General features: G+C 39.7%; 1 protein-coding gene and 1 long non-coding RNA gene across 3 annotated transcripts in view; both read left to right on the top strand.

The window, feature by feature from the left end:
- Window positions 1-18,567, top strand: part of LOC123774866 (adhesive plaque matrix protein 2) — a 96,065-nt gene that overhangs the window by 3,272 nt on the left and 74,226 nt on the right. The window contains exons 2-5 of one of the 2 annotated variants that reach the window (XM_069316565.1): window positions 3,016-3,144; window positions 4,477-4,576; window positions 8,134-8,244; window positions 10,318-10,431. In XM_069316565.1, coding sequence (XP_069172666.1) covers window positions 3,052-3,144; window positions 4,477-4,576; window positions 8,134-8,244; window positions 10,318-10,431 — 418 coding nt within the window. In that variant the 5' untranslated portion in view covers window positions 3,016-3,051. Of the gene's footprint in view, window positions 1-3,011; window positions 3,145-4,476; window positions 4,577-8,133; window positions 8,245-10,317; window positions 10,432-18,567 lie in introns of both variants that reach the window. The other variant, XM_069316564.1, reaches the window with a different exon arrangement.
- On the top strand, window positions 11,593-16,853 carry LOC138358554 (uncharacterized). The gene is made up of 2 exons (XR_011225444.1): window positions 11,593-12,671; window positions 16,521-16,853. It is a non-coding gene; the product is annotated as an uncharacterized lncRNA (long non-coding RNA).

The following is an 18,567-nucleotide window of genomic DNA, read 5'->3' as shown; positions in this document are numbered from 1 at the left end:
ATGCTGCACCAGCCCTGTCACTGACAGGGATCGATGATCAATCAGTGTAGATTTGACCTAACTCATTTCCGGCTATTTATAAATTTCCTAGAGATAATTTTGGCTCATTTCTTGTGGTATCATGTTCGACTTTTTTGCTGCCATCACATTGATGATTATCCTGAATGGATCATCCACCCAGGGAGGTAACCTTTCTACAGGAATGAGCTCTCGGGCTTGCTCAAGCAGGTGAAGTTCTTGGAGGTAGCAGACTGATCTGTGATGCCATTTTTTTGCTTCACCTATTTCCCCCTGTAAGCAGCACAGAAATCAGTTATTTTTTGGCAATATCATTGTAATGGGGACCTTTGGCTATTTTAATTGCAAGCTTAGCATTCAGTTCCATAATTCTGCTTTTAACAATGGGGAGGAACAACTCTTCCCATGGATTAGATGTTTTGGCAGTTCTTGGAACTCTAAGAATGATTGTCATGGCTTCATTTTGTATGCTTTTAATATTTTGTTTATGTCGCTTTGGGAATAAGTGCACAAAACTTTTCAGGCATAGTCTATGACGGAGTGCACATAGGCTGTGTAGATCGTTTTAAGCTCGGCAATAGAGCCTTCATGCCCATTCCAGGTCATAGCTTTCAGTGCCCTGTGTCGACTTTTGCATGTTCCCATGAGATGGTTGAGCTCCTTTCTTCCCCTTGTTAGAGCCGACAGTGACGCCAAGGTACCAGAAGTGGTTAACCCATTCAAGTGTTTTACCATTAATTTGTTACTCATTTTATCTCCGATTGTGATGAGTATTCTTTTGTCTTGTTTGTGGAGAGAGTGAAACAGAGTGAAACACATTTCCTAACAAGGAGTTCAATGGACTGTTTAATTTTGCCCAAGGTGGGAGCTTGTATTAGAACATCATCTGCTTATCCCACTTGTTGTGTTCTTTCCGGAAATTCAATACTTGCAATGGCGTTCATAATTATGTTAAATAGTGTTGGCTTAAGAACGCTCCTTGGTGGGGTGGGGGGGGGGGGGGGTTGTTCCTGAGTTCTATTCTCATTGTTCTCGAGATTGCTCCTTTGAAGCAGACCTTTGCTTTCCTTCTTGTGAGGTAATCTTCAATATATATCATGAGTCTCCCCTGACACTATTTAACATACTTATGAACGCCACTGCAAGTATTGAATTTCCGGAAAGAACACAACAAGTGGGATAAGCAGATGATGTTCTAATACAAGCTCCCACCTTGGGCAAAATCAAACAGTCCATTGAACTCGTCTTCCTCATCGGGGGAGCCGGTCGGCCGAGCGGACAGCACGCTGGACTTGTGATCCTGGGGTCCCAGGTTCGATCTCGGGCGCCGGCGAGAAACAATGGGCAGAGTTTCTTTCACCCTATGCCCCAGTTACCTAGCAGTAAATAGGTACCTGGGTGTTAGTCAGCTGTCACGGGCTGCTTCCTGGGGGTTGAGGCCTGGTCGAGGACCGGGCCGTATGGACACTAAAAAGTCACGAAATCATCTCAAGATGACTCAAGATAAGAATTGACACCCATGCACAAAAACTCGTCCAGGATCGCAACTCCTTGTGCTCTGTCGAAGTCTCCTTTGATGTCAATAAATACAGAATACATGTCATTAGCCAAGTAATTAACTGTACAATTTGCCGTGCTCCATCCTTTAACAAATCAATTGATCCCCCTCTCCTATCCTGCCTATTTTGTGCTATAGTAGTTTTAGGATGATCCTTTCAAGCATCTTGCATGTACATGACAAGAGACTGATAGGTTTATAACTGCAAAGGTCATTGGGCATCGGTATGGGAATAATTTTTGCGTGATTCCATTGTGTGGGCAACACTCCTCTTAGGAATAACTTGTTGAACAGGAGAAGTATTGGAATAAGCCACCTCACACAGTGCATTGAATATGTCGTAAGTGATGCCATCTTCACCTAGATGCAGTACTTTTACCCTTTTACATAGCCCCCCTTACTTCGTGGGCGGTGATTGGTTGCCCATACTCGTCATCACTAGATTGTGCTCTTGTTATCCTAATTCTTCTGTCAATATGTCGCAGGAGCTGTTCCCTGTTTATTTCTGCAGGGAGGTAGGAGGAGGAAGCTGCATTACTCTACTTGTTTATTAGTTCTTCAGCCTTACCCTTGGGGTCTTTGTATTCCGCCGGCCGGGTTCTGCCCCCCCCCCCTTTCCCCCCTCCCTTTAAGTATCAAAAGTTTTGCCCTACACTTGTCTGGCAGATGTTTCCTTTCCGGTAAAACTTGTGATTTCAAGCCATTGTCTTTACCGCTCATTAATCTTCTCTTCCCTGGCTACTTAAAACACAGTTTTAAACAGCTCTTGGCTACTTTCAGTGGGATGTCTCCGGTACTCTTTCTCATGCTCTTTGCATTTACATGATGCATTGATGCTCAATGCAGTCTCTCGTACTGTTTTAGTTTCTTCTTCTGAGATTTACTTCGTCCAGTCGTATAGTGCTGAACTCTGAGACGGTGCTCAATTTGCTTATTAAGGTCATCTACAAGAGAATTGTCTACCTTTCTTCTCGTTCGTTGGATTATTATTAATGTACTCCCACCTTAATTCTCCTTATTTCACTAAAGCCTGTTATTTATGTAATATATTCTGATAAATATATTATAATATCTCTCACTAGTGGGTGTTCGATATATTACATATTCAGTAGTTGAAACGCTGGCATATAATTTTTTGTATATGAAATTGGCATATGAATTTTTTTAATGTAAAAAAATAAGACCACGATATTATTCTAAACGAAAGAGTAAAATTAACTTTAAATTAAGCATAACTGGTACTTGATGCTCTATTAATAACTGTTACCTAGTCCCGCCAGCTTGTCTCCTATCCTCCAGGTATGCAGCCAGTAAGTCTCGTATCTCCCCATAGTCCATATAGTTAGTTTCATATCTCCAAAGTGCCCAACCAGTAACAATCGCAAATTTCCCTAGTGCCCAGCCAGTAATAGTATCTTTCCTCCCCTGTGCCCAGCCAGTGTGCCAATACATCAAGTAGTGCCCAGAGAACCACCATGCGGTCTATCATCTTCCTGTCAGCAATTGTAATGCTCACCGCTGCCGCTGGTGTCAGGAACATCGTATTAAAGTCTAACGAAGGAATAGACGTAAGTCTGCATCTAATTTATGTCTTCAGCTTTCTAAATAATGTACTTGTAGCCATCTAAGTATATAACGCATCACTGCCACTGAATGTAAGCCGCGATCATTCAACCAATCAATATCGTTATTCAGAAGTTATCCCACAAATATAATTGTAATATATTCAATAATATATTAAAAACTTAATAATACTCGCCTAATAATGATACTTGTACCTATATATTTTATGTAAGAAACTAAAATACTCATTATACCATAAATAATTGGTAACTATTTATATCTATACTATAAGAGAATGTTTGTCTGTTCAAAGCTAGAGGTGAAAAGATTGCATATAGCCTCACGCAAATTTACATGCTTAGTGGTATGTGACTCGGAAGGACTTGCTAAACTTTTCAAAGTTTTGAAGAACTCTGATACCAATGTGGTATTCAAAGATACGATAAAATCCATTTAAAAAAAAACTTGCCCATTTATGCAAAAGGTGTATGTGTGTGTGTTTGTGTGTATTCGATCCTTTGTCATTCGTTTATTTACATCAGACAAGGAGGTAAATCATTGAGTTCACGTTTTGATTTTATTAGAGCTGTCCAACATTCAAGTGCATTGTATTTACATGTCAATCACTGTGATCATATTGATTTCAGTGGGTCAAAAGTATTGGTCACTGCAGTGGTTTTGTTGAACGAAATTTGATCGAAACTTCGAACAATATAAATGGAAAGATTAAGTGATCTAGTATTTCTTCACCTTTCAGATGGTAGAAAATATTTGCAAAGACTGGTAAATATATAAAAAGGTTAATAAGTAACAATGATGTTGTGTTTAAGTAATGACATACATTTGTTTTACATAAAACTAAAACAGTTTTAATTGGCCTGATGCTAAAAGATGTTTCGTTAACTCCTGTTAACATTGTCACAGGCAAAGTTCAAATGATTACTAAGATTTTTTCTGCATGATTCTAACTACATCCTCTCTCATGAATAAGGTGAAGCACCTCACATTATACAAACTCTTGTTTTTATAATAGCTGGTGCCGTATGTTATGATTCGTCGTGCTTTTACAAGTTGGCAAAGTGTAAATTGTGCTAGTTTGCTACTGATACATGTCTTGGTTAGCTTGATGTATAATGCCTCGTCGATGTCCAGTCTTCTGCTGTCGCTGTATCAGCCGATTATTTTGCCGTTATTTGTGAGGATATCTCTGAAGTGAAAATGTGTTTATGCTCTATTTCCGTTCATTACACAACCATACTAATAAGAGAATGCTTCCACATAAACAATGATAAATAAACAACTAACTCTGTTTTCACAAAGAAAAATGTTGCTTTCAGGGTTCGAATGAGAACTTGTTACACGGATGCGGAACTGGCATGCTGAAGCCGAAATGTGTATGTCCCAAAGGAAAAGCATTTAATGGAAAAACTTGCATACGTGAGTAGTACATGTAATCCAAGTTACACACTGTGTATATGTGTGTGTACTCACTTAGTTCTACGCAACTAATTGTGCTTGTAGTGCATGAGCTTAGGCTCTTTGTTCCCGCTTCTCAACTGGTGAACAGATTCTTGAACCTATTGGGCTCTGTCCAATCTATATTGGAAACTTTGTATGGATTCTTCCTCTATCACATCACTGCTTAATGCACTATATGTCAACTACTCTGACACTGAAAAATATATATCTAATGTCTATGTGCCTCATTTGGGTACTAAGTTTCCACCTTGTGTCCCCTTGTTCGTGTTTCACGCGTGCTAAATAGTTTGTCTATGTTCACCCTGTCAAGTCCCCTGAGAAATTTAAAGGTGGTTATTATGTCTCCCCTTACTCCTGTCTTCCTGAGAAGTGAGTTTTAGCTCCAGTTGCATTTACTTGTAGCTCATACCTCTCGGCTCTGGGACTAGTCTGGTGGAATACATCTGAATTTTCTCTAACTTTGTCGTGTGTTTAAATAGGTATGGATTCCTGGCTGGAGCTACATACTGCAGGATAGGTATGATATAATTGGTTATAGGTGGCCTGGTCACGGACCGGGGAGACGTTGACCCCTGAAATCATCGCAAGGTAAGGTAACAAGGCCCTGAACGATTCCTTACACAAAATTCTAAAGGCAGTTCTTATGTTGGCAAATCCAGCATATGCCGCAGCTGATATACATTTGATGAGGATTTCTGGGGACAGGTTCGGTGTGATATCAATCCTCAGATCTCTCTCTAATATGACTATTGCCGGATTTCACCTCCCAGATGGTAACTTGTGTTCAACCTCTTCGTCCCTTCCTCTAATTTAATTACCTTTACGTGTCCACAAGTTAAAGTTTAGCCATATTCTAAAACATTCCTCTAGTTTATCAAAGTCGTCCTGTAATCTTCATCTGTCTTGATTCGTCTCATAATTTTTACATCATCAACAAACATAGAGAGAAATGAGTCTATTTCCTCTGGGAAGTCGTTTACATATATCAGAAACAGCATTGGTCAAAGTAGTGGGACACCGATGGTGATATCTCGCCACTCTCATATCTTTCCCCTTCACTGCTCCTTGCTGTTTCCTGCTGCTTAGTATCCTTTATCCACTAGAGCACCTTATTTTCTACTCTTGCCTGCCTCTCCAACTATTTAAACCTTTTATTGGGAATTGCGTCAAAGGCTTTCTTACAGTCCAAGAAAATGCATTCTGCCAACCCTTCTCTCTTTAACTTAATTTTTGTCACTTGATCCTATAATTATATAAGGCCTGTGAAGCATGATTTACCATACCTGGACCCATGCTGGTGATGTGTTATAAAGTTCTTTCCCTCCAGATGTTCTAACAGCCTTTTCCTCGTGATCTTCTCCATGTTGCATGGTTATGGAAACTAGCCTGTAGGTCAGGGCCTCTAACTGTCGCCCATTTTTTGTATATTGGGACTACATTAGCCGTCTTCCAATTTTCCATTAGGTCTCCAGTTTTCAGTTATCTGTGGTACACCATAGAGAGTGAAACACTTAGTTCTGCTGCACCCTCTTTTAGAGTCCATTATGAGATTTTGTTTGGGCCAACAGCTTTTGTCACATTCAGCTCCAACAGATTCCTTTTGACATCATCACTGAGCTCAAATTCCTATATGGTGCCTTGGTTTGCCGCCTCCTTTCTTAGAACAAGGGCTTCTCCTTGCCCTGTTGTGAAGACCTCCTGGAACCTCTTGATGAGTTCTTCCCACACCTCCCTGTCATTTTGTGTATCTGTTCTTCCCTTTTCTCAGTTTCATCACTTATTCCTTCACTACTTTTTTCCTCCTAATGTGGCTAAGGAACAATTATGGTTGGGTCTTCGCTTTTTATCGGCATACAATTTTTAGAGTTTCTCTACTTTTCTCTAAACTCTGAGTTACTCATTCCTGGCTCTCTGGTAACTCTTCCTGCTCTCTTGTGTTCTGTTATTCCTGTAGTTTCTCCATGCTCTTGTACTCAATTGCTACGCTACTTTAAAATCCCTTCTGAACTATGGATTCTTCTGCTACTTTTCATTTTTCGATTTTTGGGCCTGGATAAACTTGTCTGCAGCTTCCTGACACTTGTGAGACGTATTCCATCATATCTCGTACACTTTTCTCAAAGTTCTGTTTCGCATGTTATTCCAATTAGGACGTTCCTCATCTCATCACATTTAACTCTTCGGTAATTTAGCCTTTTCCTTTCCGATCCCTTCCTTGGATTCACTATCACTTCCTCCAACAGGTACTCTTATAACAATATAATGTGATCACTCATTTTCATGTGGGCTTCAAATTTGACTTCCTTTATTTCTAACTCATTCAAGGTGAAATATCTGGTAGTCTAGCTTGTTCGTCATTGCCTCTTATTCTTGTGGGTCCCTTAACATGTTGGATAAAACGTTTTCTTGTTGTCACGTCCAAGAGTTTACCTCTCCAAGTATCTGCACCTCCATGTGGTTCCACATTCTCCCAGTCTCTTTCCGTCAATAAAGTCGCTCATGATTAGGAGCCTAGATCCATTGCTGCAGGCAATTGAAGCTGCTCTCTCTATTATATTAATGGGTTGCCATGTTGTTCCTATCGAATTCCTGAGTCTTCTGTCATATAATCGGTGGTTGTAAATGACTGCTGCTATTACCTAAGGACCACCCATTGTCATAGTTCCGATTATGTATTCTCTGAATCCTTCACAGCCCGAAATTCCAGCTCTTCAAAACTACAGTCCCTACATATCAGCGAAGCCTCTCCACTTCTTTCCCTCTTTCCTTACTATATAGTGGTTCTGCAGAAACACTGCATTTGTTATGATGCCTGACAATTTTATTAAAGTGAGTGCTATTATATCATGGTTTTCTTCCTGCGCCCTTACGGCCACTTCACTTGCTTTATTAGTAACCCCATCGATGTTTGACTTTATCACCTTGAAGCTCACTTTCCTATATCCATTGTGACACACACTGGAGTAGGAAGCCGTTCCGTGGACAGGGCTACATGGATAGACTCATCCTCCTGTGGGTAGTTACCTTAGGTTCAGGGTGAGGTAGGGTTGGGGATGGAGGGCTTCGATCTTGCTTGCCCTGCTTGGGGAAGGAAGTAGTTCAGGGGGTGCTCGGTGTGAGGAAGGAAGGGAGGATTTGGAGGATATTGTTGGCATTGTGAATGGGGAAAGGGAGGGGTTGGCTTGGGTGGGGAGAAGGCACACCCAGTCATCTAGTGTAACCAAGCTCCATCACACAAAAACACTTACAAGTATCTCGGACATCTACTGTGGCCAAATTCGTCCACACTAGAAAATTTATAGTATCAGTCATCTAGTATGGCCAAGCTCCACCACACTAGAACATGTACATGTGACTGTGAGCAGTTGTTAGTATGAATACAAACGATCACGTTAGCCACTGGCATCACTGCTGACTCTGCTGAGCCCCATTGACATTATAAACAATAATGTTGAAAGTAAACAATGTTGAAAGTAAACAAAAAAACATTGTAATGTTTTTGTCTTACAATACAGCTGACCTGTGTGTCTCCAACCCGTGTGATCCTGGGACCTGCGTTGGTACCGGAACCAGCTACAGCTGCTGCTGTCCAAGTGGCTATATGACCACTGGTACCAAGTGTGTTAGTAAGTTCTCTCCATTGATATGTTGCCTTGAGATTCATTTAATTTATTATTAACTTACACGATTTATCGCTGTAATCAGTTTCATATAATTTATTGTACAAAGTTCCCACAACATGAGGTTTTTGCAGTGTTTCTATTTGCAACAACATGTAATAACTATGTTTGGTTTCATACGATATTGCCGTCGGATAGAACAATGAACAGTGTGTCCAGGTCTCACACCGCCTTGTCCTGGTGGCCTGGAAAATAGAAAGATAAATGTTTGTCTCACATGTCACATCTTAATTGGAAGATATAATGGGAAAACTGAGAAAAATGAGAGGAAGAGTGTAGATGGTAAACTGTGTAGTCAGGATATGATGAGAGTAAGAAAGGAATAAAGATGGAAAGGCAGAAGCTTTTTCCATACCTGAGGTACACACATAAAGATGTGCCATAGGGTGCTGGTAATGTTGGATAGTTGAAGTGTCTGTAAGACAGGTAGAGAGAGATATGCACCTGTAGGAGTTCAAGTGTGCAAGGCAAATATTAAAGAGAAAGTGATGATGTTTTAGGAAACAGCTGAATGATTGCGTGGAGAAGCCATAGGAGGGAAGTCATTCCAGGGAGTTATAATGGTAGCTCGGGCAACAAATGAATAACATATGTACGAGACTGGGTTATAAAAGGTGGGACTGGGATCTTAGTGAAAATGTGTTTTGGGAGAAGTTTTTTCTGTCGGATACTTTCTTGCTCTCACATCTCGCTAACTATATATTGAACAAATAAAATGATTTTCATAATTTCTCGATTAAGATTCCATATATTTTACAAACTTGATGGGAAACAAATAATTGCAAAGCGCCCTTACTTTTTGTCTTAAGGAGAAAAGTGGGAAAGGAATTAGGGTGGAAAAGGTGGGAAATGAAGGAGAGATGGGAGATGGATATAGGAAGAGAAGGGCACAGAGAAGAGGTGAAAAGAGGGGGATAGTGCAGGAAGGGTAAGAGATGGGTATATTAGAGATAAAAATGGTGGATAGGGAAGGAGAGGTGAGGGAGGGGAATAGGGCGAGAGGTGAGGGGAGGCAAGGTCTATTGTGTAAGTGTAGAATATTTGTGCAAGTGTAGGCAAGGTCTTTTGTGTAAGTGAAAGCAAAGTTTTTTTATAAGTGTATGGTATTTGTGTAGGTGTATGCAAGGTCTTTTCTGCAAGTGTAGGGTATTTGTGTAAATCTTGCCAAGATCTATTGTACAGGTGTAAAGGTATTTTCTGCAAGTGCAGGCAAGGTCTTTTGTGTGAGTGCAGTTAGTTTAGTTCATTTATTATGCACCCCAATAGCAATCTTGTGGCCGGTAGTGGAAAGGGTTAGAGGCACATAATGGGCTCGGGCACTAAATCCCATAATTCATTTAGCTAAGAAAGTTAAAATCTTGATGAGCTAGTTACAAAATTCAATATAATTAGTCACATCATCAATGGGATCGAGATCGACCAAGTAGTTTCTAAATGAAGCAACTTATATATCTGATGAGCTAGTATCACAATTGATATGTTTGTCCAGCACACCGTCCCCCATCCCGTGGGCAGTGGTGGATAGGTTACAATCACTTAGTTACTACCTACAGTTAACAAACTGGGGATATTTGGCTAAAATTTCTGGTTGCAGATAATTTTAAGTAAAATATTTACACATCTTTGGAACATTAGTTAAAGGATTGTCTCTGAATTCACGTATCTTTTTGCACTCCATCACATAGCGACGGAGGGTGTGCGAATAGTTTTGTTGACTGGGAAGGCCTTTTATATAAGTGTAGGGTATTTGTGTAAGTGTTGGTATATGTGCGCATGAAGGCAAGGTCTTTTGTGGAAGGAGAATCAAAGTATTTTTCGAACGTTGATGCAGGGTATCACAAGTAATTTAAAGTACGGTGTCTTGAATTCGACGATGGAAGGTATTGTTCCCTTTGATAGTTTAGCAAAGAGGCAACCGTGACCTGAAAGCTCAGCCTAGCTGATGAGCTGCACCAGAAAGCTTAATACTGATAATCTTGGTTATCATTGCATTTATTAATATATTTTTGTACATTACAGCTGACCCGTGCGCCAATGTGATATGCTCTCCTGGCGTCTGTGTTGTGGATCCCAAGGGCATTGCAAGATGTTACTGTCCTGCTGGTTACATTGACTCAGAGGGCACTTGTTCGCGTAAGTTCGCGGTATTGATTACTTTGTATTAGATATCGATTCTAATGTCTTTCAGTTTATAAAACATTTACTTGCTTGAACAAATCCATAAGGGCCGTGACGAGGATTCGAACTTGCGTCCGGGACATCCCAGACACTGCCTTAATCGACTGAGCTACGACAGGGTTAAAAGGCCTATTGACATAGCTCGGGTGCAGGGGGGGTTGTGTAAAAGCCTGGTTTGTGCCTCGGAGAGGCTACGGGATCCAGGAAGTTCAGTAGAACTTCGGTTTCAACCCTTCTAACCCTGTCGTAGCTCAGTCGATTAAGGCAGTGTCTTGGATGCTCCGGGACGCAGGTTCGAATCCTCGTCACGGCCCTTGTGGATTTGTTCACTTGATTCATCACGTTAGTGTGATCTCTGTCTGTGATTTACTTGCTTCAAATGCTCATACATGATATCTATGCGCAAAATGGTAGCAAAGTTTGAAAACTTTAAATAATGTCTAGATTTGTTCTAGATTTTTTATAATAAATTTTTAATTAGTTAAAAATCTAACTGATATGAGACATTAATTATTATACAGAATTGAGAAGTCTGTTATTTTGGAGACCATTAATACTGCAATGCCACTGGAACAGGGACCAAAAAGTAGCATACATTTGCTTGGAGTATATGGTTGCTGGAATTCTGTCTCATATTCCTTACATTCGTCAAGATGAACAAACTCTCATAAACACCCTCTCCTATGCTAAGTCTTTGATCATTCCAGCCGCCTTGACCCTACCGTGACTCTTCTGAATATTCCTGTTTCCCATTTTATTTGAACTGTGTTTGACCACAAAAGTCAAACGAAGAAGAATGGTCTCGGTTTACCTGTCTTCATCTTACAGTTTAATACAATAAACTAGTTTTACTGCTAAAATAAAAATATAAAGCTATCCCTTTATTTTTTCTTCATGCAGTATGCATCTTGCAGAATTGAGCATCCCATTTCCCCACACCACATATAGGTGGCCCTGGTCGCAGACCAGGCCACGGGGACGTTAACTCTTGAAATCATCGCAAGGTAAGGTAACAAGGTCCTGAACGATTCCTTACACAAAATTCTAAAGGCATTTCTTATGTTGGCCAATCCGGTATATGCCGCTAATATCCTGCATCTACTTGCATCTACTGATTCCTAATGTTAAATGCTCATGCATAGTATCTATGTGTAAAATGGTAACAAAGTTCGAAAACCTTAAATAACGTTTAGGTTTTTTCAGATTCCAAAATTAATGAAATTAATTGTGGAATCAATTATATAAATAATTTTATTTAGTTAAAAGTCTAACTCATATGTAACAAATCAATTATTATACCGAATTGAGAACATTTTGTTACTTTGGAGAACATTAATACTATAATGCCGCTGGAACAGGACCCAAAAAGTATGGATTTTTGCTTGGAATAGATGGTTGCTGGAATTCCGTCTCATATTCTTCACATTGGCTAAGATAAACAAACTCTCATAAACACCCTCTCTTATGTTAAGTCTTTGATCATTCCAGCCGCCTTGACCCTACCGTGACTCTTCTGAATATTCCTGTTTCCCGTTTTCATTTGAACTGTGTTTGACAAAAGTCAAACGAAGAATGATCTCGGTTTACCTGTCTTCATCTTAGAGTTTAATACAATAAATTATGGTTCTAATACTAAACTAAAAATGTAAAGCTATCCCTTTTACTTTTTCTCCATGCAATATGCATATTGCCAAACAGAGCATCCCATTTTTCCACGAAACATTCCCCTACACAGAGGAAATGCGATTTGTGCTTCACTCTCCGCAAAGTGTCTTCTCCCTCAGGAATAAATAACCAAAAGAGTACTAACCAACATTTCAAGAAAGCAATATTAATTATGTAAAATAATTTATTATATAATTAATTAAGAATGTATATATAATTTTATTCATATTATTATTAATTGCATATACAACCAAAAGTAAAGTGTGATATGTGATAACTAGGATATTCTTGCACAAACTAAGCAATCTCGACAGTCTAATCTGAAATATGCAAGCCTATGGCACACATTTTACAACCAGTAACTTTTCTTTTGATTACTATCTTAAATAATGAATATAAAATAATTTTTGCAGCAAATATGCAGAATAAGCAACTGGGCCCTAATAAATCTCTTTAATTTCAGCAAATCTCTGTGAATTCAGACTTTGCCTCGGTACATGTTTAACGAACGGATTAATAACTCATTGCGTGTAAGTATTAGCCTGTACATACTCATTCTAATAACAAAAACATGCGTACGTGCATATGTACTCACACACAGTGGTGCAGCTCTGTTGGTAAGAAAAGCTGTATTTTTAGGAGATGGTTATTCAGGGCCATGAACGTTTCAGTGACTATATAACAGGTACCATAGCAATTGGAGGACAAAAAATGATAGTCGTAGTCATATATATAACCCTCCCCCCCCATCAAATGACAGAAGACCCAGACAGAAATAAGTGAGAAAAAACATGGCCACCATTAACATAATAGCGGACAGCTTCAGTCGATAGCAGGAACAGATCTGGACTACTAGTCATGTGAGACTTAAAGCACAGGATGATAAATTGGGAGGACATAGACCCACATGGAAGATCAGACACATGAAGGCCTAAGCTGATGGACGTGGCAACAAGAAACGTTCTAAGCCAACACATCAAGGGGACCGACAAGAACGAGAGGGGAAGATGAACCAGCCATGCTTAATCTGATATTTACCCTAAATGAGTAGGATATAAGGAAAGTTAAGTTGGAAAGCACGCTTGGGAATGAGTGATCACAGTTTACTGAACTTTGAGTACCTGGTAGAGCTAGGATTTATCTCCCCAAAAACAGAACTAGGAAACAAAGGACTGGCGTACCGAAAGGGAAATAATGAGGAAATGAAAAGTTTCCTAAGGGATATACTATGGGACACAGAACTCCGAGCCAAGTCCGTACAAGACATGGTGGACTGTCACCCAAAAATGTCGGGAGGCAGTAAACAGGTTTATCCCGGCCCAAAAAGAAAAATACGAAAAGCAAAAGAATCTGTGTTTAATAGGGCATGTATGGAAAGAAAGGAGATGAACAAAAACGCTTGGAGGAACTTCCGAAATAACAGAACCCCAGAGAGCAGAGAGAGATACCAGAGAACCAGGAATGAGTGTTAGTGTGAGAAGAAAAGCAGATAAAAAGTATGAATATTATATAGCAAAGAAAGCAAAGACCTAACCAAAGCTAGTCCAGTCACATCAGGAGGAAAACAGTGAAAGAACAAGTGATGAAACAGAACAGGTGAGGACAGGTATACAGATAATGACAAAGAGGTGTGGGAATAACTCAACAAGAGGTTCCAGGAGGTCTTCCCAACAGAACGAGGTGAGGCGACTGCGCTAGGAGAGGTGGCAGAAAACCAGGCAGCCTTGGAGGGATTCGAAATTACAAGAAATGAGGTCAAGAGACACCTGTTTGGTCTAAAAGTGAGAAAGGTTTTTCGTCCAGACAGAATCTCACCATGGGTATTGAAAAAGTGTGCGGAAACACTTTACGTGCCACTCCCCATAGTGTATAGTAGGTCACTGGAGACAGGAGACCTACCAGAAATATGGAAGACGGCTAATATAGTCCTAATATACAAAAAGTGTGAGGCACTGAACTACAGGCCAGTCTCCTTCACTTGTTTACGATGCAAGGTGATGGGAGAAGATCGTGAGAAAAAACCTAATAACACATCTGGAGAGAAGAGACTTCATTACAAACCACCAACATGGGTTCATGGAGGGTAAATCTTGCCTCACAGCCTTGACAAAATTCTATGATCAGATGACAAAGATTAAGCAAGGAAGAGAAGGATGGGCGGACTGCATTTTCTTGAACTGTCGGAAAAGCCTTTGACACAGTACCCCCACAAGAGGCTGGTACATAAGCTGGAGAAACGGGCAAAAATAAATAGTAAAGGTGCCCCAGTGGGTAAGGGAGTACCCATGTCAAGAGGATAACATCAGCGGCATATGCCAGTTTGGCTAACATAAGAACGGCTCTTAGAAACTTGTGTAAGGAATCTCTCAAAACTTTGTATACCACATAAGTCTGACCAATCCTGGAGTATGCGGCTCCAGCATGGAGTCCATATCTAGTCAAGCATAAGACTAAACTGGAAAAGGTTCAAAGGTTTGCCACCAGACTAGTACCCGAGCTGAGAGGTATGAGCTACGAGGAGAGACTACGGGAATTATACCTCACGTCACTGGGAGACAGAAGAGATAGAGGGGACATGATCACCACATACAAGATTGTCAGAAATTGATAGGGGGAAATAAAAGACAGAATATTTAACACAAGGGGCACACGCACTAGGGGACACGGGTGGAAATTGATTACCAGAATGAGCCACAGAGACGTTAGATTTATTGTCAGTGTCATAGAAGACAAATGGAATGCATTTGGAAGTGATGTGGTAGAGATGCTGACTCCATACACAGCTTTAAGTGTAGATACATAAGAGGCCTCTATCCTCATAGATAGAGGCCAGTAGGCACAGGAACCTGTACATTAGTTGATAGACTGTTGAAGATAAAACACAAAGTCAAGATAAAAAAAAACTATGAAAAATACTCGTCGCCAACCCGCGGTGGAATGGCCACCGAATTTTTTTAGCCTCCTCATCTCCCATCCACATCCTCTTAGAGAATTTCTATTCGTCATTCTTCCTCCTCCCCGCTCCCCCTTCCCCCTCCCCTCCTCCCGACTTTTGCGAGGTCTTTCGACATCGAAGAAGGAAGAGAGCAATATTTTTGATGGAAAGATAAAAAGATTCACGAAAGCAAGGGCAGTATTCACGAATGATAGCAGAAATCATGAATGTAAGAGCAGTAGCCATGAAGGAAATAGTAGTAGTAGTATTCGAACAAAAGGCAGTATTCACGAAGGAAAGAAAGCTGTAGTCTTTAAGAGCACAGTATTCATGAAGGAAAAAGAGCAGAATTTATAAAGAAAAGTAATCAGTATTTCTGAATTAAAGGAAGTCGTATTTATGAAGGAAAGAAACTAAAATTCACAAAAGAAATACAGCAGTATTCAGGAAGAAATACAGTAGTATTCACGAAGTAAAGAGGGAAGTATTCATGAAGAAGAGAACAATGTTCATAAAGGAAAGAGAACCGTATTCTTAAAGGAAAGAGGAGTATTCATGAAAGAAAAAAACAGCATTCAAGAAGGAATACAATAGCAGCATTAATGAAAAAAAGGTAAAGAATATTATTGTAGGAAAGAAGTATTCATGACAGAAACGAGAATATATGAGGAAGAGAGTAGTATTCATGAAACCAAGAGTCACAATAATCACCACGACGACAATTATCAGTGACGTGTAATAATTATCAACCACCACTGACACAACAATCACTACCACCATAATTGCTTCGGTAGTGTCATAATTATCACCCATAGCTAACACAATCACCACTGCCACAATTATGTCAATGATGGTTCATAATTATCACCTGCAACAGACACAATGCAGTCTCCGTGGTGTAGTGGTAAGACACTCGCCTGGCGTTCCGCGAGCGCTATGTCATGGGTTCGTATCCTGGCCGGGGAGGATTTACTGGGCGCAATTCCTTAACTGTAGCCTCTGTTTAACGCAACAGTAAAATGTGTACTTGGATGAAAAAACGATTCTTCGCGGCAGGGGATCGTATTCCAGGGACCTGCCCGAAACGCTACGCGTACTAGTGGCTGTACAAGATTGTAACAACTCTTGTATATATCTCCAAAAAAAAAAATAATCACAACTGCATCCTTTACATCTCTCTCCACCCATCATGATGAACTTACAGTAACATATAACTCCCAACTCCCTTGAATATATATCAATTTCACTATATCTCCTATATATTAAGCTACAAGTTCCCAGCTTTTCTGCCAACTTATTTATATTTTATTGTTAATCTTCATAAAGTAATAAGACATCACAAAACATTTTAGAAAATATTAGATGAACGTTGGTACTTGAATTTTATGATGCAAAGACATATAAGCAACAAAAACAGCATAATCATTGCAATTGCATGTTGCAGGTAATCACCCCACAATGAGGAGCTTTCCATCATAAACAGCGATACACTTCATCATTGGAAGTGCATGTCATCAGTGCTATGAGAAGCCTTTCATTAAGGTCAACGATACAACACACAATTCCCTGGGAACATTCAACATTTTGTTTAAAACGTGGGAACTAATTAGCAAAATATAAAAGAAAATGATTTACAACTTGAAGAAAGGGTGAAGAAGATATTCCACCCTATATTTAGTAAATATAGGGTGGAATATCATCCTCTTTAGTAAATATAGCGTGGAATATCAGCCCATTAATAAATAAACCTTTCATATTCCTTGACTTGGCTAAGAACTTTTTGATGTTTTCTAATACGTAAAAATTCCCTTAGGCAGCAAAATATTTAGTTTTGGGGAATTCAGACACTTTCCAACAAGTACATCACACAAGTTTTGTTTATTTATTTACATATTATGAATGCTTTGGATCTTTTTATTTGGCTGTTGCAGGCAAAAAGAGTAAAATTTAAGTTAGTATTATGTATAGCGTTATGTATCGTATCGTTGCAAAGTTTTGACTGATGTTTCGCAACATGATAATTGGCACGCCAATTTTCAATTGACGTACGTGTGATGGTATCCTTGACTGTGAAATAAAAAATTCTGTTGGATAATTAACCGCTTCATCTGCTTCCTTAACAGTGTCGACGGACTTGTATGTGACTGCCTTGCTTTGAATGTTGGACTGAACTATATTCTTAAGTTCGTAGACGTCTTTGTTCTTGCCTGCAGGAAGAGCTCGTTCATTCAGCCAATCGAGATTCTAATAATTGGTTTGAATATTGGGAAATACTATTTCAAAAAATTCTTCTTTTGACGTCACTAAATTGCAGAAGTTATAAGGCAATGAAATTCGTTTAGAGGTCAGATCAACCGGCACGTTCACGGTATCAATTTATAGAGACTGATGTGAGAATATCCCAGTTGATGGATCGTTTTGCTACTAGACACGCATATTTGTGGTTAATTTTAGCGTCTTTATGTGGCGCAACAAAGTAGAGTATTTCAGGCATTTATTTCGTCCGCTGGTGTTGATCGAGGAATTACAGGTAATGATTGCCTGAAATCTCCTGCAAGCAATATTAATGCGTTCCCAAATGGTCTGATGTTTTCACACAAATCTTGCAATGATCGATCAAGAGCCTCGAGCGATTTTTTGTGGGCCATTGTGCATTCATCCCAAACAATAAGTTTACATTTGTGCAATGCTTTTCCCAGGCTGGATGCTTTGGAAATGTTGCACGTGGGAGTTTCAATGAATTGCATGTTCAATGGCAATTTCATAGCTGAAGTAGCAGTTCTTCCACCTGGTAGCAATGTCGTAGCTATTCCGGACAAAGCAAGAGCTAAGGTTATTCCATTTTGGGATCGAAATGCTGGCAGAATAAATCTAATTATGAAAGTTTTACAGTTCCTCCTGGCGCATCTAAAAAGACTTCTCCAAACCCGTTATTAACAGTTTGAATTATTTGATTGTAAATGCCTTTTCGCTCAAGCGTTAGCTTAGGAATGTTTGACTGCACATACGACAACAGATCACCCATGTTGTAATTTTGTTCACGACGCAATTCTACATCGAACGAAGCAGCAGCAGATCGATTCGGTGATGGCAATTCCAATTGATTTAGAACTTTGTTCGCGATTTCTAAGCATAAATCTTCAGTCATTATCAACGCTTCGTTGTAGATTTCTGATGTAAAATCTATGTTCATATATGAATTTCCCTTGCGTATTCGACGCATAATGTCTTCAGCCATGTGCGATTTATATTTTTCCCATTACTCTGATAGAGAGTAAGTGGTCAATATGATTGCAAATAATGCTCGAATTTGATTTGGATGTGACGTGTTGGACGTGTCATTAATTCATACATCCCAGTGTCGGTCGTTCTCCAATAAATTAAGAGCTTGATATGCACTACGGAAAATGGCACAAGTTATGCCGTTGACAAACTCAATGGCTGAAAAGACGTTGAACCTGGCACGTTTACCAAGAGCTTGCAAAGAAGGA

Source organism: Procambarus clarkii, chromosome 84 (genome assembly GCF_040958095.1).
Source record: "Procambarus clarkii isolate CNS0578487 chromosome 84, FALCON_Pclarkii_2.0, whole genome shotgun sequence".
Lineage (NCBI taxonomy): Eukaryota > Metazoa > Arthropoda > Malacostraca > Decapoda > Cambaridae > Procambarus > Procambarus clarkii.
Note: the sequence above shows the minus strand (reverse complement) of the source record. Positions and strands in the feature narration are given on the sequence as shown.